Source organism: Tiliqua scincoides, chromosome 4 (assembly GCF_035046505.1).
Source record: "Tiliqua scincoides isolate rTilSci1 chromosome 4, rTilSci1.hap2, whole genome shotgun sequence".
Lineage (NCBI taxonomy): Eukaryota > Metazoa > Chordata > Lepidosauria > Squamata > Scincidae > Tiliqua > Tiliqua scincoides.
The window spans coordinates 186,798,752-186,826,413 of record NC_089824.1 but is presented as its reverse complement, the minus strand read 5'-3'; the positions used below and the strand labels follow the sequence as shown (position 1 = coordinate 186,826,413).

The 27,662-nt window shown below is 43.8% G+C and overlaps 1 protein-coding gene across 1 annotated transcript; it reads left to right on the top strand.

Annotated features, from left to right (window-relative positions):
* The first annotated feature begins 669 nt into the window (after window positions 1-669).
* Window positions 670-8,573, top strand: TNNI1 (troponin I1, slow skeletal type). Its single transcript, XM_066625098.1, has 6 exons — window positions 670-707; window positions 1,012-1,143; window positions 2,414-2,503; window positions 3,393-3,569; window positions 7,445-7,581; window positions 8,004-8,573. Exons 2-5 carry the CDS (start codon window positions 1,018-1,020, stop codon window positions 7,550-7,552), a joined length of 501 nt encoding a protein of 166 aa, XP_066481195.1. The 5' UTR covers window positions 670-707; window positions 1,012-1,017; the 3' UTR covers window positions 7,553-7,581; window positions 8,004-8,573.
* Window positions 8,574-27,662: the final 19,089 nt, after the last annotated feature.

The following is a 27,662-nucleotide window of genomic DNA, read 5'->3' as shown; positions in this document are numbered from 1 at the left end:
TGGCTTTATGGAATGAGCAGGTCTCATTTAAGCCCAGCAAACCACAGGGCCAATTAGGGAGGCTGAGAAGGGGATGCTAGGTCTGCCAGCTTCAGGATCAGTGCAGAGTATTGCTGACGGGCAGCCCAGTCCTGAGCTTCCAGGCGCCTGCTGGAGCAGCAGTGCAAAAGCAGCTACTGCTGCATTCAGCAGGCAGCTGGAAGAAGCTGTAGATCTCCGTCCCCTTCCACCTGAGGAAGCACCGAGCCCCAGAATGGGGCTTCTCATGTCTGTGCTGGCCTTCTGTCTTTTTCCTGCTGGTGCTGGGCTCAGCGCCTGGCTTACTTGCCAGGTGCTGTAAATATGCTTTACCAGCTTCAGCACTGGGCAATGCATTGGGCCGTGAGTGGAGTGTATTCACTTTCTCAAAAAATTCATTCCATTGATTTGAACAATTGAAAAATCTGGGAGTAGAATGGGTCTCATCACATTTTCTGTATTCATTCTGTTCTTTTCCCCCTCCCTCTCTCCTATATTTATTTCTCCTCCCAAACGAACTTCAGAGAGGTAAGCCCAGTTTCTGGATTCTTTTTTCTTAAGAAATTTTCAGTATGGCTTTGCAATGGATTCCAGGTTTGGTTTAAAAAAAAAACAAACTGCTGGTTTTCTTTCTTTTTGTTCATTAGAGAAAATCCAAAATCACAGCATCACGAAAACTTCTTCTGAAGGTGAGTCATGAAGGTGCATCTCCAACTTCTCTTGGACTTGTCTAAACAAAGAAAAGAAGCAGATAGCCTATCTTGAGTTATTGAAAATGAACTACCTTGAATGCAGCTGTATGCAAAAAAGCTCTTCCATGAATATTCAGGGGATTACATCGGATTTGTGCCTTGTGCTTTTTAGCTGGTACATATGAGTTATTCCCATGAGCCTCTGATGCAGCTCTCTTCTCAAACAATATGGTGATTGTGAAAGAAGATTACGTTTGGATGGCTTCCATTTCATTCAAATATTTGGACCTCTTTGTTTCAGAGTTTGATGCTGGCCAAAGCCAAAGAACAGTGGGAACAAGAGCAAGTGGACAGGCAAGGAGAGAAGGAGAGGTATTTGGCCGAGAGGATCGCACCTCTTCGAACTAGCGGACTTTCATTCAGTCAGCTCCAGGTAGATTCTTGGTTTGCAGAAGTTAAAATGGGCTTCCAAAGACTTGTTAAGCATTATAGAAATCTCATGAGAACCATATTAACAGTTCAGATCTTCAGTGCTTCATTTTTGCCTTTGCAGAGGCAAGGAAGAAGTTCATTCATTCATTCATTCATTCATTCACATTTCCATGGTTCTCACTTAAACTTGAGCTTCAAACTGTATGAATGGAAACTTATTCCAAAATTTCACCTGAGGGCTTTGTAAGACAGGGGTGAATGGATTCAGCCCTAGCCCCTGATGGCCTTATCAAATTTTATTCAAGGTATGGTGAAACTTTTGCCCACAGTTAGATTCATGAGGAAAAGAAAAAATGTTTTCAATGTTTAAGAATTATGATTTACTCCTTACTTTAATATTTAATCTTGCTTTTTGATTTTGCAGGAAGCATACACACATACAATATTTAGATATGCATATTTGTAATGCTGTACCTAGATGTCTGTGCTCTGTGGCTTGGAATCATTAGAAAAGGTACTGAGAACAAAATGGCTAATATTATAATGCCATTGTACAAACCGATGGTAAGGCCACACCTGGAGTATTGTGTCCAGTTCTGGTCGCCACATCTCAAAAAGGACATAGTGGAAATGGAAAAGGTGCAAAAGAGAGTGAGTAAGATGATTACCGGGCTGGGGCACCTTCCTTATGAGGAAAGGCTACGGCATTGTGGCCTCTTCAGCCTAGAAAAGAGGCAACTGAGGAGGGACATGATTGAGACATACAAAATTATGCATGGGAAGGATAAAGTGGATAGAGAGATGCTCTTTACTCTCTCACATAACACCAGAACCCGGGGACATCCACTAAAATTGAGTGTTGGGAGGGTTAGGACAGACAAAAGAAAATATTTCTTTACTCAGCATGTGGTTGGTCTGTGGCACTCCTTACCACAGGATGTGGTGATGGCATCTGGCCTGGATGCCTTTAAAAGGGGATTGGACAAGTTTCTGGAGGAAAAATCCATTATGGGTTACAGGCCATGATGTGTATGTGCAACCTCCTGATTTTAGAAATGGGCTATGTCAGATGCAAGGGAGGGCACCAGGATGCAGGTCTCTTGTTATCTGGTGTGCTCCATGGGGCATTTGGTGGGCCACGGTGAGATACAGGAAGCTGGACTAGATGGGCCTATGGCCTCACCCAGTGGGGCTGTTCTTATGTTCTTATGTTCTTAAGTACTATCACATGAGAAATCGCCCATTGACCCTGTTTTCTTTTAATGGCATAGGATCTGTGCAGAGAACTAGCTGACAAGGTTGACATTGTGGATGAGGAGCGATATGACATTGAAGCAAAGTGCATCCATAACACACGGGAGGTGAGAAGAATGCCTGATTATATGCTCAGTCAAAGTAAACTTGTACGAAATGCCCTGATAAATATTTGGGTTTTGGACTAGGATTTTAGGGCAGGTGAACCTGAGATGATGGGGACAGGACTGATACAATTTGGAAACAGGTGCTTTTAGCACCTTTTAGAATCTTCATCAAGATTCTGGAACATTAAGAAAGACCCCAGGTTTCTCTCATGTTCTAGAATATTGTAACCATGACTTCTTTACTATGCAAAAGACCATCGCTGACCTTCTTAAGGTAGACATACCTGTTGTATTCTCAGAGTTGCTTATTCTTTTTTAAATAAAGTGTGCAGGGTCGCAAGATTGGATGCATTCAAAATCTTGATATTTCTGAATCAGAGCCTGATTCAGGGCACAAGACCAAGCCTTGAAAAATGGGTTTTAAAAATCTGGGTTCCAGGATGGGGCACATTGAAAAGGGATTGGACCTAGTCATAAAGGAGAGGCCCAGTGATAAAGGCGTAGAGCCTAGCAATAAATGGGCAGAGGCCAGCAGTGCCCCCCCAAATGGCCTGAAATTAACCTTTGCTGCTTATCTGCCAGAGAAAAGGCAACAACATCTACAGAAAAAGTGGCATTTTGGGCAAATGGGCAACCCTAAAAGTGTGTGCAAGCTAAGAAAAAGAGACATGGTGGAGACATTTCAGGTGTAGATCTGTTGCTAGGAATGCCTCTTCATACCCAGAATGTCTCTGAGCGCAAAGGTTTCCCAGTGGTATCGATTCCTGTGGTGTAGCAAGAGGATCAAGCTTATGTGAACTCAGGGGTACCTGCTTGCCCTTTGACCTTTTTGGTTTTTGGCTTATGACCTTATATGGCTTCTTAACCATTGTCTTCTCCTGTTCTGCAGATTAAAGACCTGAAATTGAAAGTGCTTGACCTTCGGGGGAAATTCAAGCGCCCTCCCTTGCGACGTGTCCGTGTGTCTGCTGATGCCATGCTGAGGGCTCTGCTGGGCTCGAAGCACAAAGTGTCCATGGACCTGAGAGCCAACCTCAAGTCTGTCAAGAAGGAGGACACAGAAAAGGTGTGTTATCCCTGCTGGGGTGGGGAGGGGACAGCTGGTATTCCCCCTAGGCTGCTTGGATACTCGGGGTGAGGGACTGTTTTCCCCAACTGCTGTGGCCTCAGAAATGTGGAGGAAGTGGTTAAGCCACACTTGTACCTCCCTCCTTTTCCTTTCTGACTCAAAACAGTGGAAAGAAAGGAGCCATTTTCTCATTGATTGCTACACCCCCATACATGCATATATACTTATGAAGCCAGCATGAGAAGCTATACACATGCTCAGTGGCTTGGACAGTGGGTCCAAGTGGCTTGGACTTCTAGATCTCTCTGTGCTGGGAGGCCAGGCATGGCTCCAATGCTGCAGCAATGGAAATGAGGCCAGCCTAGAGGCATAGCTAGGGTATGGCACAAGAGGGCACATGAGGGCACACTTAAAGAGAGGCACCAGCTGCTGCTGTGAATGCATTCATGCTTCAGTTGCTTCCTGCGTTGCTTCCTGAGACACAAAATGGCTGGTGAACCCAGAAGTGATGTTGCATAACATTGTGACATTGTGTGACATCATAGCATTGCTGCTGTGGGAGCTATAGCCCCTGGGTACACCACTGGGCCTGCCTTGGTGCATGCAAATAAGCACCAGTCCCAAACAGGATTCCCTGGGCTGCCCTTGTCTTCCCCCCAATTGTCTGAAGGTGGACGAGAAGTGCTGAAATGGTAAACAAACAGGGCAGAACATAACCATGAAGCTGGAAATCCCATATGGTTCCTTTGCTCTGGATGTGATATGGCTTTTTGAAGTAATTCTGCAGGAGAGTTTGCTTCTGATTGGCTGTGAAGGATGATAGAATTGATGCAGTGCTTGGGAAGTCCCTAGCTTTTCTTTTAGCAAGCAAGCAGCTGTTCAGTAAGCAGATGGAATAATGTTTCCTCGGGAGAAAAGTCAAGCCTCTGTCTTGAATACAGGGATCTGTCTTTGGGAATCTCTTTTAGATATATCAGCCTTCCCCAAATTGGGGTGAACAGAGAATATTTCACAATAAGAATCCCACAATGCTCATGGTCAGTTTTGCAAGGTTGCAGCATGTGGAGGAAACAGCAAATTGTTTATGTTCTGCTCTTTTTATTGCTCATAAAGTCACTCAGATCTGAAAAATGTCAGCATGGGGTAAATTCCTGATAAGAGCTGACACAAACCTGGCATGTAATCCTGTGTGTGCTTCAACAATACATATTTAGGTCCAGACAATGCCTTGAGCCTGATGCTCAGGATATGGCATGGTTAGTGTGCTAAGTTTCCTGAACATTACTAGGACTTCTTTCCAACCATCCAAGACAGTGATGACCATTTGAACAGTCTTCATATGCTGGTTCCTAGCCTGTAGAAATCATGATATGCACTGGATTCTGTTGTCTACATGTGTTAGTCACATGTAGACATGTAACACATGATGGAAAAATAGCATTTGCCTGTGCATTCTTGGAATGAGCTGGGTTTGTATTGGCACTGATTGCTAAGGTCTGGCCAACTTGACATCACTAGGTTTCATTTAAAAAGGGCAAAATTTGGGTATCCAGGGAAGGTTGCCAAAGCAGTTCTACTAGATCAGCTTGCATGTTGCATTTCCTTTATTTAATTTTGTTAGCCACAGACAGTGACTGGCCTGTCACGATTTTATCTGAACTAAGTACTGAGTATTCTGCCTGTCCTCTTTGTCTCCCATGGGATCCTCAATTTAAATAAGAATAGGTTTTGTTACCTTTGGAGGTGTGGCTGCAGGAAGTTCTTTATAATTACCCAGCACTAATTGGCCCAGGGCCCTGTGGAGTTTTGTCACTAGACTCAGTTTTCTAAATGCACCAGCAAATCCTGGGAAAATGCAGACTGAAAGCTGAGGCTGCCCAGAGTAGCCGCTGCACACAGTCAGTTTGCAAAGGTCTGTAGGACAACATTTCATGCAGCTACCACCCACCCAGAGGGTTCAGTGACTAGTTTCTTTCTGGCCCCTTTCCAAACATTGTGAACTGATTCTGAAGAAAGAGCAGGAGGTCCTAAAGACCTCAGGATCAGTGACATCACTAGAGGGGTGCAGTGGGTGTGGACTGCACCAGGCGATACCTCTGGGGGGGGCGTGACACCAAAGAAGGAGAGTGAAAGATGGAGTGAATGACCAGGAGGCCAGGGTTACCTGTCAGGTAGATCTGGGCTCCGCACTGGGAAGCTCAGTAGACCAGACCTCCAGAGACTTTTCCAGCCATTGCCTCTCTCCTCCTGCCCTGTTTTGCCCGCTCCCTCCACACTGGATGACTTCAACCTTAGGGACACCACCACTCAGGATCACACTCTGAGATATTTATTACTGCAGTGATCATTGTCACTATTTCCTGAGGAGTAGCCGTGAGGCTGTTGTAGCAAAAACACCAAAAAGTCTTGGAACACCTTAGACCAGTGATTTTTCAACCTTTTTCATCTCATGGCACACTTATAAGGCATTAAAATTGTCAAGGCACACCATCAGGTTTTTGACAATTGACAAGGTACACCATGCTGCCAGTGGAAGCGCACATCCCCTATTGGCCCTACTAATAAATGACCTTCCCCCAAATTCCTGTGGCACACCTGTGGACCACTCATGGCACACCAGTGTGCCATGGCACAGTGGTTGAAAATGGCTGCCTTAGACAGATTGACTGTGGCATAAGCATTTGTGAACTAGAGGAGCTGATGGATACATACTGATTTCTATGCTCCACTCCTATTACTTCTGATAAAGTCAACTAGAAAGTTTGTCATAGTCCATCTAGTTGTCATTACAGTGACACTGACACAAGACATTTTGTTATTGTTCTTACTGCATTTTTCAAAAGAAAAAAATAGTTTTACCAATATTGCTCTCAGTTTATTTATCAGCTACTGTAGCACAATGTTATCTCTCCTATACTGGTAAGACAGACAGGCCACAGGCCTATCCTCCCCAAACCAGCTTGCAGTCATTCCTAACTTTGTTTTGAAAATTGCTGCAGGCTGGTTCGCACAACCAATAGGTTTTATTCTCTTGCGTATAACTAGCTGCCTGTGTACAGCCAAAGGTGTACCCAAAGATGGGCATGTATCTTGGACAAAGAGGCACTTTTTCAAGTGGTGCTCCACTTATATTTAGCAGGGGGAGAGTAAGTGTTCCTCTTTCCCCCAACACAGTATCTTTTCTAATGGTTTCTTCTGCATATTTTTAGATTGTGAGCCCTTTGGGGACAGGGAGATATTTAATTGTTTGATTTTATCTGTAAACTGCTTTGTAAAACTTTCTGTTGTAAAGCAGTATAAATCTTATTAATAATAATACTTGCGGCAAACCTACGTCTTGGGGCATTTGCAGTGACTTGCAAAAACCTTAATCTTGTGCATGACGACAGCACATGTAATAGGTTGCCTGTGAGCAATCAACTGACATGAGGAGCAGTTTTAAGGCAACACATGGTTGAAGGTCAGGACTGAGGATGCTTTAAAAACCCAGCATGGAGTTCTATAATATCAACATGTGCAAAAAGCTAGTAATTAATTTTATCCCTGCCACTTGTTGGAGAAAGGCAAGAGGTTACACAGGATTCTGAAGCCCTAGCACTGAAAATTCTACTTTGCCTTTTGTCCCTAGATTCTGAGATTTTACCAAGCCCTGTCCACCCACTTTCAACTTTGCAAAGCCATAAGGGCTAGAACGTTTGGAATGAATCTACCATTCTCAAGATGCTGGCTCCTATGCACCATATTTAAGTTCTGTATTTGTGTGGTGATTGTGTGGAACCATGGGATGCACATAGCCCCACAGCTGAATTGGCCTTTAGTGTGCTGTCTTTATGGTACAGATGCAAATTTTAACTTCCTGGTTCCATTCACAGGAACGTCCCGTGGAAGTGGGTGACTGGCGTAAGAATGTGGAGGCCATGTCGGGAATGGAGGGCAGGAAGAAGATGTTTGATGCTGCCAAGTCTCCAACGGGACAGTGAGAACTACAGCCTAGTCTTCTCTTCCTCTGGTCCGTTGAGTCTCTTTTCCACTCCAGCTTTTCTTATCACTGTCCAGGATTCCCAGTCCTGATTCCTGATGGCCACTCCCAGCATTAAGTTGACACTCTCTTTAAATTTGGAGGAGGTGCCAGATCTCTTTAAACTTCCTAGGAATATACAGATGGTTAGTGAGTTGACAGGTGTGAGTGGAAGCACTTGGGTGCTACTTGAAGGCGCAAGCCCAGTAACCAGCTTGTTACCAACATATATAAGTCAGACCGCCTGGCTGAGAGAGGGATGGTCTGAGTGTTTTAGTGATCTCAAAACCTACTTTTATGACTCTATAGCCATTCAACCTGTATAATTTTAATTGCAGGAATGTAGTCTTTCTCCCAGGATTGCCCTTATTTAATGAAGCCTATGCATTTTTTTCTCTGACTGTTTCTTTCAGGTCCTGCAGGGAAGGATGAAGACCCTCTCACACAGAGCCTGCATCACTCTTCCTCCTTCTTTTGCCCCTCAGTGCTCCCTTCTCTTTCATTTTTCATCTCACTGTGATAGCTGTAGTGCCACTGCCTTTATGGACATGATTAAAACATGACTTTGCACTCTGAACCCTTCATGAACCCATAGTCTAAGTTGTGGGAACATACAGTTCCTTCTGGCTAGCTTGAACTCATACAACAACCATTGCAACTACCTTGCCTGAAGCATTCCTTTCAACTGGAGTATTCACTCTTCTGGAGGTTAAGGGAAGCAAGCCATCTCTGAAATGAGGGGTGCATACTAGTGCAAAGGGAAAGAAGATAATTTGACCTTAGTTGACCATCCTGTGCAAGTTCCTCACCAGAGAGAACGGCCCCCCAGCAATCATGAACTACTGGTAAATAAGTGTAGCCCGATTGGTTGGCATTCAGTAGTTCTTGTGTCTCCAAAACAGTGCAAGGGAAGCTTGGCTACTCCTTCAGTGCCATTCACAGTTATTTTAATTGACCTCTCCATGCCAATTCTGCTGAAATGTACAGTCTAGGATATGTAATCATTGTTTATGGCTGTTCATTAAAAAGAAAGGAGCATTGAGGATAAGCATACAGAACCCATGTATTTCCTTGTATTTGGGGGGAATTCCATGATGCGCAAGGATGGGTAAATTATACAGCTGTTTCAGCTTATAGACAAGAGCTCGCATGATTTAATACTCTTCCATACAAACCATTCTTTGCATATAGAAAACGAGCACATCTGCAAGAAGGGTAGGCTGGAGCCCTCTTCCCAACGTGTAGTTGTCTGTATGAACAAAATTTTTTGTAGGTGGAAACATTCAGTCATGTGGGACCCTCACAGTGGTATAATTGAGATGCAGGTTTAGCAATTCAGTGAATACTAGGCCTATCATTAAAAAAAAATGCATTTACATAATTCTACCTACTCAAAGTCTGGACTTTATAGGATCATAGGAAGCCGATTGGGGTCAGTATTACAGACTGGCAACAGACAACAAAACTTTCCTGCCATAGAAACTGGCACTTTTTGCAGGCAAAGCATGTGTTCAACTACTGAGGCATGGCCCTTCCCTATGTTTGCATAATTCTGCTCACGACTTAGTACATGTCTCTTCTGGAAGCAATGACAGGTATCTTCCTTCTGATCATTTGATCTGACTCTGATACTTTAGTTCTATCACTGGCATCCATCTGTGCATTTTGATGTTCTGAAAAATTTGAGATGAATTGTATGAAACAGGCAAAAAGGGGCAACTGTAATTCCAATCGTTACCAGCAGATGGTATCATCTCTGTATCATGTGCATGCATGCCCACTGCTAGAGGGCATGGACCTGCTCCTGTAATATAGTATTTTTTTTTTTTGTTTACTGCTAGCAATTCACCCCAAGATGGCTATTTGACCTACTCTCAGGAAAAAAAAAATTGCTTAATTTTGACAAACCTGACCAGAAGTTAGCAGGCCAGTTAGCAGGCTTAATTTTGACAATTCTGACCAGAAGTTAGATGAGGATCAACTGTCAGAATTACCAGACTATGTTTTTGTCCTGATTTGGTGCTGCTGGTCATGAATTTTTACATTTCTGAAAAATGAGATTTTTATTGCCCAAGCACTTTCACATGCACACGTTTACACTTTTCATAATACATCAGAGTTACTCAATCAATGAATCAATCAATCAATAATACCTTTATTGGCATATAAACGAAAATACATCAATCAGGCAGGAGATATTTTGATAATTTGAGATTAAAAAACTAGCAACTGCTATAGTAATGTTAGCCTGGTTGTCACCTAACAAAACGAAAAGAGGATCAATAAATGGCCTAGTAGGACACTGTAGAAAAGGGTCTAAATACAACTTCCGAAGTGAACTGTGCACTGGGCAATGAATCAAGATATGCTCTAGTGTGTCGTGTTCGAGATGACAGAAAGAGCATAACCGATCAGAGTTACTCTAGAGCAGTGTTTCATAAACTACTAGGTGGGACCTACTAGGTAGATCTTGAGACAATTTCAGGTGGGTCTCCATTCATTTCAATATTTTATTTCTAATCATCAAGCAGGAAGAGTTTTAACAACCTTATCCACACTTATCCGGGAGTAAGTCCCATTGACTATCATTGTTAAAAGCATATACATAGTACAGATCAAAGTACAGATCTGTAACATTTCCCCAAATGCAATCACATACTATGGTAGCATCAAGTCTAATACATTAGAAATAAAATATTGAAATGAATGGAGCATCCATAAATGCTCCTGTAAATCTACAGAAGCTCTATGCGTTGCTCCTAAACAAAGTGCACGGAGTAGTTGGCTTAAACCTCTAAAAGTCAAAGGAGTGTCATTCACTCCAGACAAGCAGACCATGCTAATATGCAGCAACATTTATTTGGTGGGAAAGCAGAATATAAATCATTTGAATAAAGATAAAATGACACATGATGCAGAGGACCCATGATTGAAAATATCCTTGTCCTTTTTTAATGTTGAAATGCATCTATGCATTGGGGAGGGGAAATGGAATTGGCTCAGTACCAGAGAATGGGGTGCTTAATCCTTTTTACCTGCACTGCTTTCCAACTTATAAATCCCCCCTGCTTCAGATGGTGGGAGTTAAAACACAGAGGCCCACCCTGTTTCAATCTTTTTTCTTCAGTAAGATCTTAACAGCTTTGAGGTGAGTAGGGATTTTTTTTTTAACAGCAAGGAGGAAAAGGGAGAAACATCCCTCTCCCCAGTGTCACTGCCCTGAGCTATTTTCCTCTCTCCAGGTGCTTTCAAGGTTTGAAAAAGACACTGGGAGATTCAATCTCGATGGATCGATGGATCGCATACAGTTTGGCCTTGATTGGTTTATTTGTGGTATGAATGATGGGTTCAGTACCCCCTTTGCAGGAAATTCTTGCTTTTAATCAACTTGGAATTGATCGATCAATTCATTTTTCATTTTTCAAATCTCAGTCTCCCCCAGTTGTTTTCCAACCATTTTTAACTGTTAGTTCCAGAAAACAAAAAGAAGCATTTTACTAGTTTGAACAGTCTTATAGGACTTATCTTATAAGAGTCATCAGCTGCTTCTTTTAAGTTTGGCTGGCTGCACTTTGTATATACTACATCCTGAAGAAGGAACAGTTGAAGTCTGTTGGAGCCTTAGATTTCCACAACTGCAACTCCTTTGTGGTGAGGATTCCTACCAAGGTGCAGAACTTGTGCCTATAATGGGCCATCCCTGGGGGACAAAGTTTGCTCTTATTTGATCCTAGGCTGTTTGTGCCTCCGCCAGGCACATTGCTACCTAGCTGGGCATATTGCCACAAACCACGGTAGATCGGCACACCAGCTACTTTGTATCCAGTTTACCAGTAACTAAGTTCATAGAGTTCTTTGTGCATCACAGAAAAATGTTTCCACCTCATACAACAGGAATGCAGATATTAGATGTGCCAGTAGCCAATGGCTGTTCTGGCTTTCAGTGGAACAGGTTATGCCTTAAAAAGTCTTGTGTACTCCCTATTTCTGGTCTAACTGGAAGGATGTTGTCAAGGCTACTTGATGCCATCTGCTCAATATTGTGGTGATATCCACATGATGGCAATGGATTAGCTCTTTGAGCTTAGGCTGTTGCCACTTCCAAAGTTGGAGTGGGACAGAAGGGTCTTGTCCATGAAATTGATCTTGTCTGTTATATCACCATCAGTGATCTCAACAGTCTGTCGTTGTTCCTTCCAAATGAGTCAGTTCTTTGAAAATGCAATTAACACAGCTGATCCTGAGAAAGTCAGTTTCCTATAAAGCTGCAGCCCTAAGCACATTTACTAGACAGTAAGTCCTGCTGAACCAAATGGGACTTATTTCTGACTGAACATGCTTAGGATTATGCTTCATATCCCTTGAACAAAGTGTAGTTTAGTGTTTAAGAGTATCACCTGTGCGCAGAGAAGTCAACTGTTCAGATGCTACCATCAATCCAGTGGTCTTCAGAGCTTGGGCAGCACCATACTGTACAACTGCAGGAATAAAAATACTACCTTTTCTACGGCTGTTGAAAGTACAGGCATACACTTAATGATAGTGATATGTTCTCCAATCCTCGTTGTTATGCAATTATGTCATTAAGTGAACATTCAGTCCATTCTATTGCCTTTGTTGTTTAAACCGACACTGCCTGCCAGCCCCTAGCTGGTTGCACAGGCTACTGGAGGTAGACTGCCTCTTCTTTGAATTAAAAGCCTCTCTGTTGTGTAAACAGACACTCTACTGCAGGCTATGGGAGTCGTGATTGCCTCATTAAGAGCTTCTTTATTGTGCTTTGACCATTGTCATTAAGCAAACAGTTGTTAAGCAGCGCACGCCAGTATTATGGAGATGAAGTGCATTTGCCTATTGAAAAGTACTATATAAATACTGCATTAACAGTACAGTTACATTACACTGAGGTCAAGCAGACTTCCTCACACCTAATATTTAATAGACTGAACTTAATTATCTCTGCATTTTTTTTTTTTACAACAAAGCAAATCTTTATCTCAGTTGCATTTTGATTGCTAATGTTTAGGGCATAAAAGGTCCATACAATCCAACCATGAGATCTAGAAACTTATTTTTATCAACAAAAGAACTCCTCACATTTCTAGCTTGGGTCTTGAGGTCAAGCAAAAGGGCAGTTTATTGACTAGATTCTAGGTTCCAGTCAATCTTCAGGAGGTGAAAGAAGGATCTGAGGGAACCTTGAAAGAATAAAGTATTTCTTCAGATCGTTAAGCTGTAAAGGGCTTGGTTTGCCCTCCTCAGAGAGCTACCATGAGATCTGTGTGAATATATTTTCAAATGAAAAATTCCAGATCCCTGACACTCCATCTGTACCTCAGTTTATTTATTTTAAAGTCTGACAGACTTCATTTCTCAAATCAACTCAAGGTGATTTGCAATCAAGAAATTCAAAACAAAATAAAATGCAAAAAACAAAACAAAAAACAACAACAACAGTGATAAGAATGTCGTACAAAGAGGACAGACAAACACTAGCAGCTATCTCAGGCTGCAGTCCTATCCTTACATTACATCCTATCCTATCCTTACATTGAACACAATGGGACTTACTTCTGAGTAGACATGCATAGGATTGGGCTGTCAGTAGCATCAAATTATAATAGGCCTGCAAATGTCTGCTGAAACTATAGATAGCCTTTAATATGCTCTGAAAAGGCAGCAATGGCATTGCCAGGAGCACCATCTGGGACAGGAAATTTCTCAAGGCAGGAGCTGTCACTGAGAAAGCCCTGAGATCCTGCAAGCCAAACTTCAGAGAGCAGTAGAACTCACAAGAGCTCCTCCCGCCAGGTTCTTATTGGATAGGCAGATTTACATGGAACAAGGTAAGATACTCCAGGTACTTTGGCCCTAAACTATTTAGGACTTTAACGGCCAGTAGAATTGCAGCAGCCTGAACTACTCCTCGAAATAAACTGAGAGCTAATGCAGTCTGAGCAGCAGAGGTGTAACAAAATCATAAAACCCCATGAATGCCCTTGTAGCAGTCAAAAACAGGCTGCCATATCATCAGCATATCAGCTGGTCTCCTCCTGACCAGGAGAACTGTTGTCTTGTTCAGAACTGTTGTCTTGTTTAATACAAGGGCTGGATGAGCCCTTCACCAACTCCAGACATGAATTCAGAGAGTCCACAGGGTTAGCAAGGAAATGCACAATTAGACGTCACCTGCATTTGTTAATATTCTATACCCGACCACCAAATAACCTCTACCAGCAGTTTAATGTAGATGTTAAACAGCATGGGGGACAAGACTGAAACCTGTGGGACACCACAGACTAAAGTCTATGGCAGATCAGAAGTCCACCAAAGGGAAGAAGAAATATTCATTAGAAGGGAAGGAAATTGATGATTTCATTTGCAAGTTCTGTGTATTCCTCTTTGACCCTTATGTGCATACAGAAAAAGAGTCTGATTACTTCTTCACCTCTTTAGTGTAGCCTGCAACATTGTCCCGTTTCCATGAATCCTTAACAGCTGCAGGGCAAAGTGTGGAACAGCCAATACTCCAGCATTGCTGGTCTTCCATTTAGTAAGCACTGACATGGATTTTAATTTCTCTTTACAATAATGTTCCTGTGAATTCTCATGGGGACCTGTGAATGTAGCCTCTGTTGCTGATCTCTGATCTGGATAATTCTGAATATAGGATGGACCATATGCAATCATGTATTTGATGTGGTGTGCCCAAAACATGTTTGCATGGACAAAATGGAGATGGTGGTGGAACCTTGATATGACTGTGTAGTAGTCAGTCCTAAGACCAGGCCTGTCTTAACTTCTGCTAAGTGAAATGTAGTGGAAAGCTGAACTGGTGCAATGGTAGAAAATAACCCGGCATCAATAAAAATGAAAGGGAAAAAGCTCTGGTAATGAGGATGGGATGGTGAGACAATGATTTACAGCCTAAATCCTATACATGTACTTAGAAGTGTTCTTACATATACTGTGCATGTACTCTTATGAAGCTTGGTGGGAGTTACTCATAAGTAAACAAGTATAGGATTGCAGCCTAAAGCTTGCAATCCTATACATCTTCCCCAGGACTCAATTCCAGTAAGCTCAATGAGACTTGTTTCTGAGCAGACATGCAGAAGATTTGCACTGTAAAGAGAGGAACTATGCATTATTTCTGCACTGAGTAATCACACAAAGCTTAGATCATTGGGCAGCCCAATCCTGAGCTGCCCGGCACCCAAGGATGCAGCAGTGCCAAAATGGCTGCCGCAGCATCCTATGACTGTTCAGGCAGCTGTGGGTGACTCCCAATACCTCCTCAGGGGAAGGGGACATTTGTCCCCCATGTCAGGTCAGGAGGCCTGTGTTGAGCCCAGGAAGCTCTGCTCAGGGTTTTGGATTTGGCAGAGCTCAGCTCTGCCAGTCCCGCCCCCTCCTTCCCTGCTCCCTCCTCCTGCCACACCTTCGACCTGCCTCAGAACGCCTCCCCCTGCCCTGACTCACCTTTCCACCTCCTGGTGCCTCACACAGGGTGCCAGGCAATGGCCAACAGCCTTCAATTGGTGCTGGCCCAGTGTGGGCTCACACCAAAACTTCTCCAGTACTGGGTCGGCACTGACTGCCGCAAGTGTACTTTATGGCACATTTGCGACAGTGTGCACCAGCAGTGGGCCAGCATGCATCGAATAGGATCAGGTCCTTGATGTAGCACAACATTTTGCAAGAAGGAAAGGAAGGGGGATGCCATATTTCAGAAGCTGCACTAGTTGCTGCCTTGTTTCTGGGCCAGCATTGTGTGTTTGTGTTGACCTTTCCACTTCAAAGTCCCAAATGATGCAGGGCCAGGATAAGTGAAGCAGCTCTTTTTCCCCATGTCTCCTGCTCTTCCAGGAATGTCTTATTGTCTCTTTCCTCCAAGACAGCCTATCTTGTGTTGGGAAATGGAAAACAAAAAGGATAGGAGTAAAGGTTATACGACCTCCACATTTGCTGAGGTCACAAGTACAGCTTGTCTTAAAAAACACGGCTGTTTCGCATTGCTTATTATTGCCAGGCTAAAGTACCAGAAGCAGAGCAGAGATAAAGTTAAACATTACCTCTCTTTGCCCCCCAGGGAGCCTGTGGATGCCCTCATTGCAACAGGTAAGTGGCTTGCTGATTAAACCATGCCACACACAAACAAACAAGACCGTGCCCAAGTTCACGAAGAAAGATTTTGACAACCAACTCTAGTCTCGCATGTACTGATTTAAACATCAGAGGCTGCTCTAACTTCCACAGATTTACTGTGTATGGCATTGTTGCAGATAGTTTGTGTGTTCACCCAGTGATGCCTTCACAAAAGGCCATCCAATGTCCCACATTATGTGTCTCACTGTCCTACTGCTGTTTTGCCTGTTTCCCATATATTTATGCTTCTTCCTCACCGAGAGCTCTTCCTAAAACACGGAATTTACGCAATTGCACCTGACCACTTATAAACTCATAAAAAGTGCTAGCAGATTTGGTGTAGTCTGCTAGGAAAAAAAAATGGGAGGGGAGAATTTTGAGATGGGATTCATTTCAAAATCATGAAATAGCCAAGTGAGCGGTAGAATTTGGCAGGGACACAAAACACAAGTGTCATCCAGACAGATTATGGGATTTAGTATGGACTGCATCACCTTCCTGTATACTTGTCAGGCACAAACTGTGTCTGACCTGGCTGGTTTGGACACTCCCGTAAGAGACAGAGTCCAGAAATTGGAATCAGACAACAACTAGGCCAGGAAGCACATGGTTACATCATCCTTCCAAGACCTTGTCAGACAGAACAAGTAGCTCCAGATTTGAACAGATCATCACTTCTATGAAGGGCCATTCTAGACATGAAGATAAAAATACATGGGGTATTTTTCAGAACCTGTAGCATTTCACAACACTGGGGGGGGGGGGGGTCCATGAAACAAATCCCTGTAGGTGGAAAGCTCACATGAGAGACAAGACAAAATTACATGTTTTCACCTGGATGAGTTAACGTTCAACATAGCACCATGGTTATTATGCATCTTTGCTCCTTTCTCTGTCACCCAAGCCTCTTCTTTCCTTCAGTTTCCTTCCCCTTCCGACCTGCGTTACTAAAATCTGTTGCTTTGACTGATAAGGGAGGAACTCACAAGTGTATTTGAGAATAGAACAGTCTGTTGCTTCTTTATCAGCTCCACTCAAATCTACTTTTATGCAATATGGTTTATTGCCCCCTATCCAATGTCCAAAAGGCAATCCTAATGCAATTTTCATTTTGCACATGTGTACACTGCCCATCCTGTAAAGATATTACTTTGCACCTTTTTACTTCCTCATATGGTAGGTAGGTAGGGAGTTTTCCAGCATTGGTTTCCTTGTAAAACAAGAACATACTTCAATCTGCAACACTTGAATATCTCAGGGAAGCAATTGAAGAGATGTGTGGAACCATATCAGCGTACATGTTGGTGGGTGTCTCTAGATCCCTTAGTCAAGGATGTCAGCAGTGACAGAAGAAGCCAATAGGAAACATTTCAAGCACGTGGTCTAATAATTCATTAACAAATTAGTTAATTAATTAACTGGGTCAACAAGTCCTCCTGGGCACACCAAATGCAGAATATGTGTGAATTATAGCACAATAAATTTCACACTATAAAGTGTGAGTACATTTTATTGAGAACAGGGTGACCAGATACAATGGAGGACTTAGTGCCTACACCTTTAACTACTGTATAGCAGAGGGAATTTGGGCAGGTGCAGCTCAACATGGAAGGGTTTAAAAAGCTGCACCTGCCAAAATTCCTTCTTCTATGCAGTGGTTAAAGGTGTAGGCACTTGGTCCTCCATTGTATCTAGTCACCCTGCTTGAGAAGTCCTGTATGTAAGTTGAGCAGAGCAGGTGGAGGGGGTTGGAAAGAGAATATTTCAGAAAGCCAGCCCTAATCTTTAAAGCAGCAACAGTTTCACATAAAGCAGCAGCTTCCCCTTGTAGTCCTTAAGGTTTTTCTTTGCCAGGCAACTGCAAGGATCAGACTCTTGGTTATTAGAGGTGGGGTGTCGCCAGGAACTAGCACCTACCATCTTTTGCCTATTTCAGCAAATATCTTCTTGCCTGAAAGAAACATCTTTTGTTATTGGCACTTTGCATAATCATATCTTGAAAAAAAAACTTTTGTTTGCTCCAGCTGCAACCTGTGAACTGAGAAATAAAATCAGTGAGGAAGTCTTCTCCTTATCTCTCAGTTTATGTCACTATGTGTAAATGCTTGGATGAGCAGTCTCCTGTAATGCTTGTGATTTTTTGTTGCACCTTAATTTTTAATAGGCCTCTTTAGATTCCAGGTCTTTTGAGTGTCAATTCTGGAATCTCTTTGAGAAGAAATCTTCATTCTGTCTGCTAACAAGAGAAAGGGAAAGTGATTCTGGTAAAACTCGTGTGTCATAAACCAAGCCATAAACCCTTACCGGATAAACCTGGGCTTCGAATAACTGCGAGCACTGATTTGGTGCTGATTGTTTCTTAATAGATAAGACAGAAAAAAGTATTAGGTCAGAATGAAGTTCATGTGCTAGTGTTCAGAAGGTGCTAAGGAGCATACAGTGATGTGATGTCAGTGCAAGATTATCAGAACTTTATTGCTGGGATAGGCCTAGGGCAGTGTTTCTCAAACTCTGAGGGAGTTTTACTCCCTCAGTAAGTCTTTGTGGGGGAAGGGCTAGGGTAGCAATGAGATGGGGGCAAGGGGGTGTTTTTCACTAACATTATGAAGGTAAGGATGCAGGAGGTGTTTTCATGGAAAGAACATTTGTGACTGGTGGTATGACCGCTCCATCCTATCTGTGTCCAAGACTGAGCTGCACCAAGAGTAATAGCTCATGCTTAGCAGGGACACCAGTGCCACTTGGGTGTAGGATTCCACTGTTAGGGCCCAATCCTATCTAACTTTTCAGCACCAGTGCAGCCTCAATGCAGCCTCAAAGTAAGGGAACAAATGTTCCCATACCTTTAGGAGGCCTCTGTGACTGCCTCCCCACCACAGGATGCAGCGCACACCCCATGGGCACGGCTGCACCAGCACTGGAAAATTGGATAGGATTGGATCCTTGGTAAGCTTTGTGACTAAGCATGGGCTTGGATCCAGGTTCACTTGTTCTGAATCCAACACTAATTTATAATTTTTTAAACATATTTTCATACCACCTTTCCTCTAAGGAGCTCAGGGTGGTATACCATAATGGAAGATCAGAAGATCATCAGGTGGATGATGTGGTGTTGACAGCTGGGAAGGGCAGGGCTGGCTCCACAGCTGTAATCAGTCAAGGCCAATGGAGACTCTGATGGACACCTGAGCTTCATTTGACCTTGATAGGACTTTGAATGGACATGGACTGAAGAGATGGCTCACGTGAGCCTAATTTGGACTTAACAAGGGGCTAATAAGGTAGCTCACAGGTGAGCTGCATTTAGGATTATGAGACATCCAAGGATAAAAGGCAGCTTCAGAAGGAGACAGAGCTACCCTGACCCAGAGGGAGATGCTGTCTGACCCAGAGGGAACCTTATCTACACCTATGGGAGAAGGGGACTGCCAGGACCCTGCTGGAGGATACAGAAGAGAAGACTGCTAGGACCCTGCTGGAGGAGATGCTCTTCTGGAGAGGTCACTGCTGGAGAGGAGGGACTCTGCTTCGGAAGACTGGACTGTGCTTTGGAGATTGGACTGGACTTGGACTGGAGGCTTTGGACCTTTACCCGATGAGTTAAGTGGGGTTTTTGGGAGGGAAAGCCTCTGGACAAGAGGACTTGCAGGAGTGTATGTGTTTGTAGCAATAAATTCTTGTTAATTGCTCAACTGATAAGGAATTCTGGTCATTTCTTTGCACACCACAGTTGTTCTTGGAAAAGGAGGGTGTTAATTAGCCAAAAAGTGGGCATTAGAAGGGAGTTGGAATATTTGGATGGGACAAATTGGCGTAGTTGGCAGGATAGGGAAAATTGGGATAGGACAAATTGGCGTGGTCGGCAGAATTGCAAGACAAATACATAGTTCCCTCCCTTTGTCCTCACAACAACCCTGTGAGGGAGGTAAGATTGAGAGAGAGGGACAGGTTGAGCAGGTATTTGAACCTGGATCTTCCAGGTCTAGGTCCAACTCCAGAGACACTACACCATCCTGGCTTTTTCACATCAGTGCAATTACTTCAATGTAATATAATGCAAATTTTGTTCTTAACACGTTGAAATACTCTGAACATACATTATCTCAGTAATGCATCACCAGTCAAAACAATGCTGCCTGTTAATGGATGTGACTTTCTTACTTATGTATTTATTTAAATGCTGAATTGCTGTTTTTACAGCTAATCCCTTGAGCTTGGAACTTTCTGTTCTTTTGAAACATCCCTGCTAACTATAGGTGTTCCTGCTGTCCATACAAATGCCTAATCCTTTTTAAAAACGGACTAAGCTCTGAGTCTCAACTGTGTCCTGTGGCAATGACTTATGAATCTGAAAGTTACACAGGGCATGTAACTCAAAGGCCCATTGTCACTTCACCATGGCTGATGGTGTATGGTAATCATGTCCCTTGTCATGAAAAGGCCGCCAGTACTGGAGGATGTTTTCAAATGGGCTGAATTTTCAGTGGGCATGAAAAACTGCCTAAGAAGAATAGGTTATGGGGAGGGGGGTGGAGGTTTGTAAAATTGGAAGAAAAAGCATTTTGACAGATTTATCACTTCCAGAGATAATTGCAGCCATGAACCTTTCATTAAAATAATGCTATGTTAACAGTCTGCATTCAACTGTCAAAACCAAGAAAATTCCCCTCCCTTTCAGCCTGCGGGATGGGAGATCGCTTGCAAACCAACCAGTTGCGCAGGTTTATTGGATCAGAAAATGAAATGCAGGGCATAAAAACAAGGGAGGTAACAGTGAGGCAGGTATTGCAAAAGGGAGATCTGTGAGATTCATGGGAGAGCCTGAACCTACCAGACCCCATCAGCTGCACCTCAGTTGACTGCTTGCTTTGAATAACGCATACAGCCAAACTGAACACTTGGGAACGTCACCCTGCCAACAGAGCAAATGGTTCTCAAACCACAAGGCAGACTTCTTTAGAGAAGTGTAGACACTTGTCATGCGGCGTGCGCATTCCTTCCGGAACACCTCTTAATTTTTTAATTTATATTTTTTAATTTATATCCCGTCTTTCCCATGCTGAAGCAAATGCCCAAGGTGGCTTACAAAGCTCCATAATGAAATGTACAATGATCACAACAAAAGTAGATGACAAATGATATGTATGCCAAGTCACAAACAAACCCCGCATAATGCTCCTCAGGAATAGTGCCTCAGTCACCTTTAAACAATGATTGTCACTGCTCTGGACCAAGTGAAAGAAGCCATATCCCAAAACAGTTGCTTCCCTCCAAACCTAATGTGTACATATTAATATGGCTCTGCTCCATTTTTTCCTCTTTATGTTTTCCAGAATATTTTACAACTTTTTTTAATAATCATGAAGATTAGAAATATGCTCGTTTATTTTATTTTTTTCCTTTAAAAAAAAAAAGGTGATTTTGACACAAACTACAGGGATGAGCTGCAGGTGGCTGGACTGTGCACAGCTTTGCTTTGAACTGCAAACCTTTCTGCGCATGGAACTCAGTACCATTGATGAATGAACAGCCCTCCCATCCATTTCCAGCAGTGGAAGCAGTTTTTGCCTTGCCCCACCATTTTGCAAGGCAAAGGGGTTTAGCTTATACTCTATTGGGTGATTTTGAGAATGCAGTCCAGATGTAGCTGTTGGCATCCTTCAGTCTCGAAAGACTATGGTGTCATGCTCTGAATGGTGGCTCTGGAACAGTGTCCTCTCCAGAGCGCGAAGCCTGGGTAAAGTAGGTATGGAGGATAGGCTGTTACCCATGCAGCAAATCCCCCCTCTCTATGTCGCTGAAATGGTCCAATGGAAAGGCAGAGGCCAATACGGGTGGTTCCAGCGGCGTCGCAGGAGTTGCCAGAACGTGAGTGTGTTCAGCCATGAACTGCCTCAGGGACTCCGGCTCTGGATTTTGCCTCGAGGTTGACTCCTGAAGCCTTTTCCATAACTGGATGTAGCCACAAGGCAGTGGAGGTTTGGGATCAGAGTTTTCCTTCTCTCAGATGAGCTGCCTTCCCAGGCTGACGAGTCCCATCTACCCGGTGGATGTTTACTCTCCTCTTACGACAAGTAAGATGTCTTTCGACAAGACAGATGTAGCAGCAATTGGCTTATTAATAAGTGTGGCCCCATGTTAATCCAAATGCACTTGTCTCACATGTTTATTGGGGGGGGGAGTTAAGGTACTAGCAAGTTTGGATCTTTTTTCTCTCTTCCATGTAGAAACTTTGTGTGTGTGTTTTAAACATTAACTTGAAATACAACACAGATGCCAAAAAGTCCCACGGAAGCATGAAGCTAGCTTTGTATTGACATTATCATTTTAATTGCATTGCATATCGTTGCTAACATAATAGGGTTTCATGTGCAAAGTCCTGCCTGATTCTTCCTCTCTACAGTGATCTGCCAGGTAAATGAATGTTATTTTTACAGAAGGGGAACTAGAAGCAATCTTTCCCTGCTCTTTCCCTTTGTCTTCCAGCCTTTGCCTAGTTATTCTGAATGTTCTGGAAACATTTGGGGATAAAGTGTTTTGGACTATTGTTATTTGCATGTAGTGCCATCCATGTGCAGGCTGCTTTATATCAAGTGGAAAGATGGGTTCTTGTCCCAAGGGGCTCACAATCCAGGTATTGTCACAACAACAACCGAGACAACAGAGGGAGGAAAGAAGGGTGGAACCAGATGAAGTTACTTCAGTTACCCATACTGAACCCATTCTTGTAACCCAATTCCTTGTAGGTATACTCAGAAGTAAGCCCGACTGAATTAAGTGGGACTTAGGAACATAAGAGCATTAGAAGAGCCCTGCTGGATCTAGCCAAGGGCCCATCTGGTTCAGCTTCCTGTATCTCACAGTGGCTTACCAGATGCCTTTGGGAGTGCTCAAGACAACTGCACTGCATCTCGTTGCCATGTTTTTGCACCTGGCATTCAAAGATAGGCTACCTCTAAAACCTGAGAGTACATATACAGTACTCATCATGGCTTGTAATCCATGATGGACTTTTTCTCCATAAATCTGTCCAATCCTCTTTTCAAGTCATCTAGGCTAAGTGCTATCACAACATCCTTGGCAAGGAGTTCCACACACTCACTATATTTCTAGGTAAGTTTGCTTAGAATCGTAACCTTAGTTACCATGGGAGTAAGACCAAAGTCATGGTGCTAACCTCTCCCCCCAAATAAGTTTTGTTAGCTGATGTAAAAAAATACCAAAAGGTACATTGCGCAGGAAGGTCCAGATAGGAAACTTTGCAGGTTTTAAAAAAGGATTTGAAGGAATAATAATAATAATAATAATAATAATAATAATACAGGTATTTATATACCGCCTTTCTTGGTCTTTATTCAAACTTTATTCAAGGCGGTTACATAGGCAGGCTATTTAAATCCCTGTAGGGATTTTTACAATTGAAAGAAGGTTCTATCTTTCAAGAACCACAACATTCAGATGTTCCTTTCTGATCTGGTTTCACATTCTGGCCTCCATCCTCCCACGCTCAGAGCAGAACTCAGCTTGTCAGCTGCTTCAAGGTCGCACGGTGCCGGTGGCCTCGAACTGGCAACCTGTGGATGTTATCTTTAGGCAAATGGAGGCTCTACCCTCTAGACCAGACCTCCTGCCCAGGAACTCAGAAGGAACTGAGTAAGGAAGCATCCCATAGGTGATCCTGGAGACAGTTTCAATCAAATGGGTCAGTAAGGGAAAAGAAAGGAATTGTTTGAGGAGTTTTAATGTTTTCAATTCTGTCAGCTGCCTGGAAGCTGCAAAAGGTGAGGTAGATAGATAAAATGTAGAGCAGTGCACAATTTATTTTGAGCCACCTTGCTTGATTCTGCACCCAGTGTCTGCTTTCGTTAACACAATTTGAATCCTGACAGGGCTTTGAAACTTGGATGGTCTGGAAGTTGTAAAGCACATTGTCCATGACAGCCTGGTGGATCTCTCTAGCAGAAGTTTCCTAAGGAAAACTGTCAAGACATTAGGGACTTTTAAATCTGTATAGCACAATGTACATCTGTGTAAATGTACAGAATAAATTCATCATAAAAATGCAACGGCATTTATGTAATACATGTTGCATCTAGTGAACTATCTGAAAGGGTTCTCTGCTGAAAGCTAAGGATTTCCTTATCCTACTTGGGCTATTATCCTATCCATATTTACCAGGGAGTAAGCCCTGTTGACTATATGGGACTTAGTTCTGAGGAGATGTGACTCAGATTGGGCTCTTAGTTCAGCCTTTAAGACTGCAATTGTATGCATATTGACTTGGAACCATTGAACCAAGTGGAACTTTCTTCTGAGTAGGACTGCACTGCAAATCTTTGACATAGTTTCTTCTTCTGTAAGTAACATACAATGAAATTTCTATACAGTTGCAGGGTGGACCTGTTCTAGATTCTCACGGAGTTAAAAATGGGGGGAGGGGGAGAGAAATTTGTGCACATGCACTCATGACCAGGAGGCTATTGTTGCAGGGATGGAGGGGTTCCAAGATAAAGTGGTATGATAATAACCAGGTCTTTAGTGAGAAACATTTTTTTGAAAGAGGGTTAGAAATTGAGTTTTCAACTGCAATTTGCTTTTTTATTGCTGCGTGAGCTGGCTTGAGCATTATTTTTATGATGGAAAGGCAGGATATAAAAATCCTACATAAGTACATAAGTACATAAACTTTGTGGTGGTGAGCCGATGGGTATGCTGGAGGACTCATCATAGTTCAGTGAGAAACATACAAAAAAAACTTTACAAGGTGGGTTCAAAGTATTTAAATGTATTCAGTGGTTCCAATAAAACAACATCAAATTTCTAAGTAAATTGAACATGATTTCTCAGAGCCCAAGTGCTTGTCAGTTTCCCTAATACCTTTGAAGTCATTGGTCAGAATGTTGAAAGCTGGGAATCAGTTTATTTTCTAGCAAGCAACCAACCAGGCAAAGCTCTTCCCTTGTATCTCTTTGACTGAAAGCTCAAGGCAAGGTCAATTACCTGGCTGTGGCAACCCCAGTCTATACAGGACTCTGTCACTTACCAGCCCTCCTCATCAAAGGCCCCCCTGTAAGTGGAAGGAGGAACTTGTTGGAGGGCAGCATGCTTCAAGATGTGTATAAGGAACAGCCTTGATCAATCTCTAGAATACTAGACCCTAGAATACACCTCCTCTCTGCCCATCTGTAGCTACAACCCTGGTGAGGACACATACATGATTAGTGGTGGTGGACAACCATTTCTGTAGAGCTTTCAATGTGGGGCTGCCCTGGTAGCCCAGAGCTGCCAATGGAGAATGCAGCTGCCAGAGTTTGGGATCATATTACACTAGTCCTCTAGCATGGTGGTTTGCATAGTTTTTAGCATTGAGACCCACCTAAAATTTTTTTACTGCTCAAGCATCTATGGCTACAATGGTGGTTGGGCAGCAGTGCCCCCCCCCCAGTAGCAGGTTATTTAACCCTTGATGAGCATAGCCAAAGTGCCTTGTCAGTTTTGTGACCCACCAAAAATTGAGTTGTGACTCGCTCGTGAACCACAAACTGTTTGGGAACTGTTGCTCTACCAGATTTCCTGATTACCATCCACAACTAGACTGTCTCAAGATTCATCTCCTTCCATATATGAGCCTGCCTGACAGCACAATCCTATGCATATCTACTCAGAAGTAAATCCCATTGTAGTAAATAGACCTCACTCCCAGGTAAGTGTGCATAGGATTGCAGCCTGAGACTGCCATTCCATGTCAAAGGCCAGCCTTCTAATTTCCCCACCAGTGGGTATATGGTGGGTGGGAACTCAAAAGCAGGTCTTCTTAGTTATGGCACCCAAAATCTAAAATGGTTTTCCAATGTGCCCTTGCTCAGTAGAGGTCTGCTCTTTGATGAACAGTGAGGACAATTTTATTTGAATTTCTTTTCTGAAGTGTTCTTTTCCTGATTCAGGATTTAATTTCTGCTGTTCTTTTAATCTGCCACTTAAACGTGTTGCTTTAGTCTGTTCCAGTGTATGTTTTAGTTTGTTATTGTTAATTGTACTACATTGTTATCTTAATCCTACTAAAGGGTGTAAGCCACCCTGAATAATCGGATAGAAAGATGTGATTGAAAAGAACAACAATAGCAAACACCATGGCAGCAATACAAATCTAATTGGTTGGGAAAATGTACTGTATTAGGAGGACAATTGATAAGTACTTGCTTGTTTACTCTGTCAGGAAATTTCTGCCTGTAGTAGTATTCAGTCAGTGTTGCCTGCTTCACATAGAAACAGTTATGTTGCAGTTATGAGCCAATGAATATTCATGTGTGAATGCCCTCAGGGTTAGGACTAAGAGATCTTGTGCTTTCAAAAATAAGTCCAAATAATATAATTTCCCCCTTTCTTCTTCCAGTTCTTTGACTGCATAAGTTTCTTATACTGTACAAGTGTTTCTCAGACTGTGGGTCAGGACCCACTAGGTGGGTCATGAGCCCATTTCAGGTGGGTCCCCATTCATTTCCATATTTTATTTTTAATATATTAGGCTTGATGCTACCATGGTATGTGACTGCATTTGGGGAAATGTTACAGACTTGTACTTTTAAGAAGCTACTATGTAAATTCTTTAAACAGTGATAGTAAATGGAACTTAATCCTGGGTAGAGTTGCAGCCTAGAATTGTAAAAAATTTTCCTGCTTGATGATGTCACTTCCGGTCATGATATCACTTCTGGTGGGTCCTGACAGATTCTCATTTTAAAAAGTGGGTCCCGGTGCTAAATGTGTGAGAACCACTGGTATAAGAACCTAAGAAAAGCCCCGCTGGATCAGGCCATAGGCCCATCTAGTCCAGCCTCCTGTATCTCACAGTGGCCCACCAAATGCCTCAGGGAGCACACCAGATAACAAGAGACCTGCATCCTGGTGCCCTCCCTTGCATGTCTTAAGGAAATCTTCAGCCACCTTCTCCCCCCCCTCCACCTGGTTCTCTGTGAGATGGGCTGAGAAAGATGGCATTTTGGGGGGGGGTGTTGTATGTATGGAGGCTCCTGTCTAACTTCTCCCAAGGTTTTCCAGGTCAAAAACAAGCCTGGAGAACCGCAGCTCCTGGGGCACTTCCGGAGGTCCTGACTCACTCCTTCGCAAGGGCCCTCAATCACAGGCTGCCGGAAGAAGCGGTGCTGGCAAACTCATGGCCAATTTCGCTGGGGTGGGCATCGGTGGTCCCTTTCTGCCCTGCTGGCGAGTCAAGCCCGGGCTCAGTGTCAGCCTGGCTGCCTCCGGTGAAAGCGGGACACGGTTGACTCGCTGGGGCCTTCCTCCTGCCTCCGCCTCCTGCTGCCTGCCCCGTCTTGGGGAGAGACGGCGAGGCTGGAAAAACTGGTTCCCGAGCAGGGAGTTGCCCCCGAAGATCCAGGGCGCCTTGGCCCGAGCGCGGAGCCCGCGTCCAACCCTTCCCCAGCCTGCCCGAGAAGGGCTGGCTCTGCGCGCAGGCTGGGTCACGTCCCACCCTCGCGGGTGCCTGCTGCGGCGCGGCTGGCGAGGTAAATAAGCGCCCAGGTGAGGCAGCCAGGCAGTAGGCGGCTGGCACCGCAGCGGAGGGTGCCCCGCGCAGCAGGCGAGCTCCGTGTCCGCGCCCAGGCTCCCGTCCCGCGGCCTGGATGCCCCGCGAAGGCTGGCAAGAGCCCGGAGAGAGCAGCATGTCGTCGGGCAGAAAGAGCTGGTCCGCGCTGTCCAGGTGGGTACTGCTGCTGCTCTGGGGTGGGGGGAATGAGTGCTCCGCGGGTGGGGAGGGCGGGGGGCAGCTGGGCAGAGCGCTTTCCAGCCTTCCAACCAGCGAGGAGGGGGGCAGTCCTGTGGGATGCCCAGGGGGACAGCACGACTGATGGGCACGTGGAGATGGGGGGGTCTCTCCCCTCCCCTCCTAGCATGACTCGGAATTG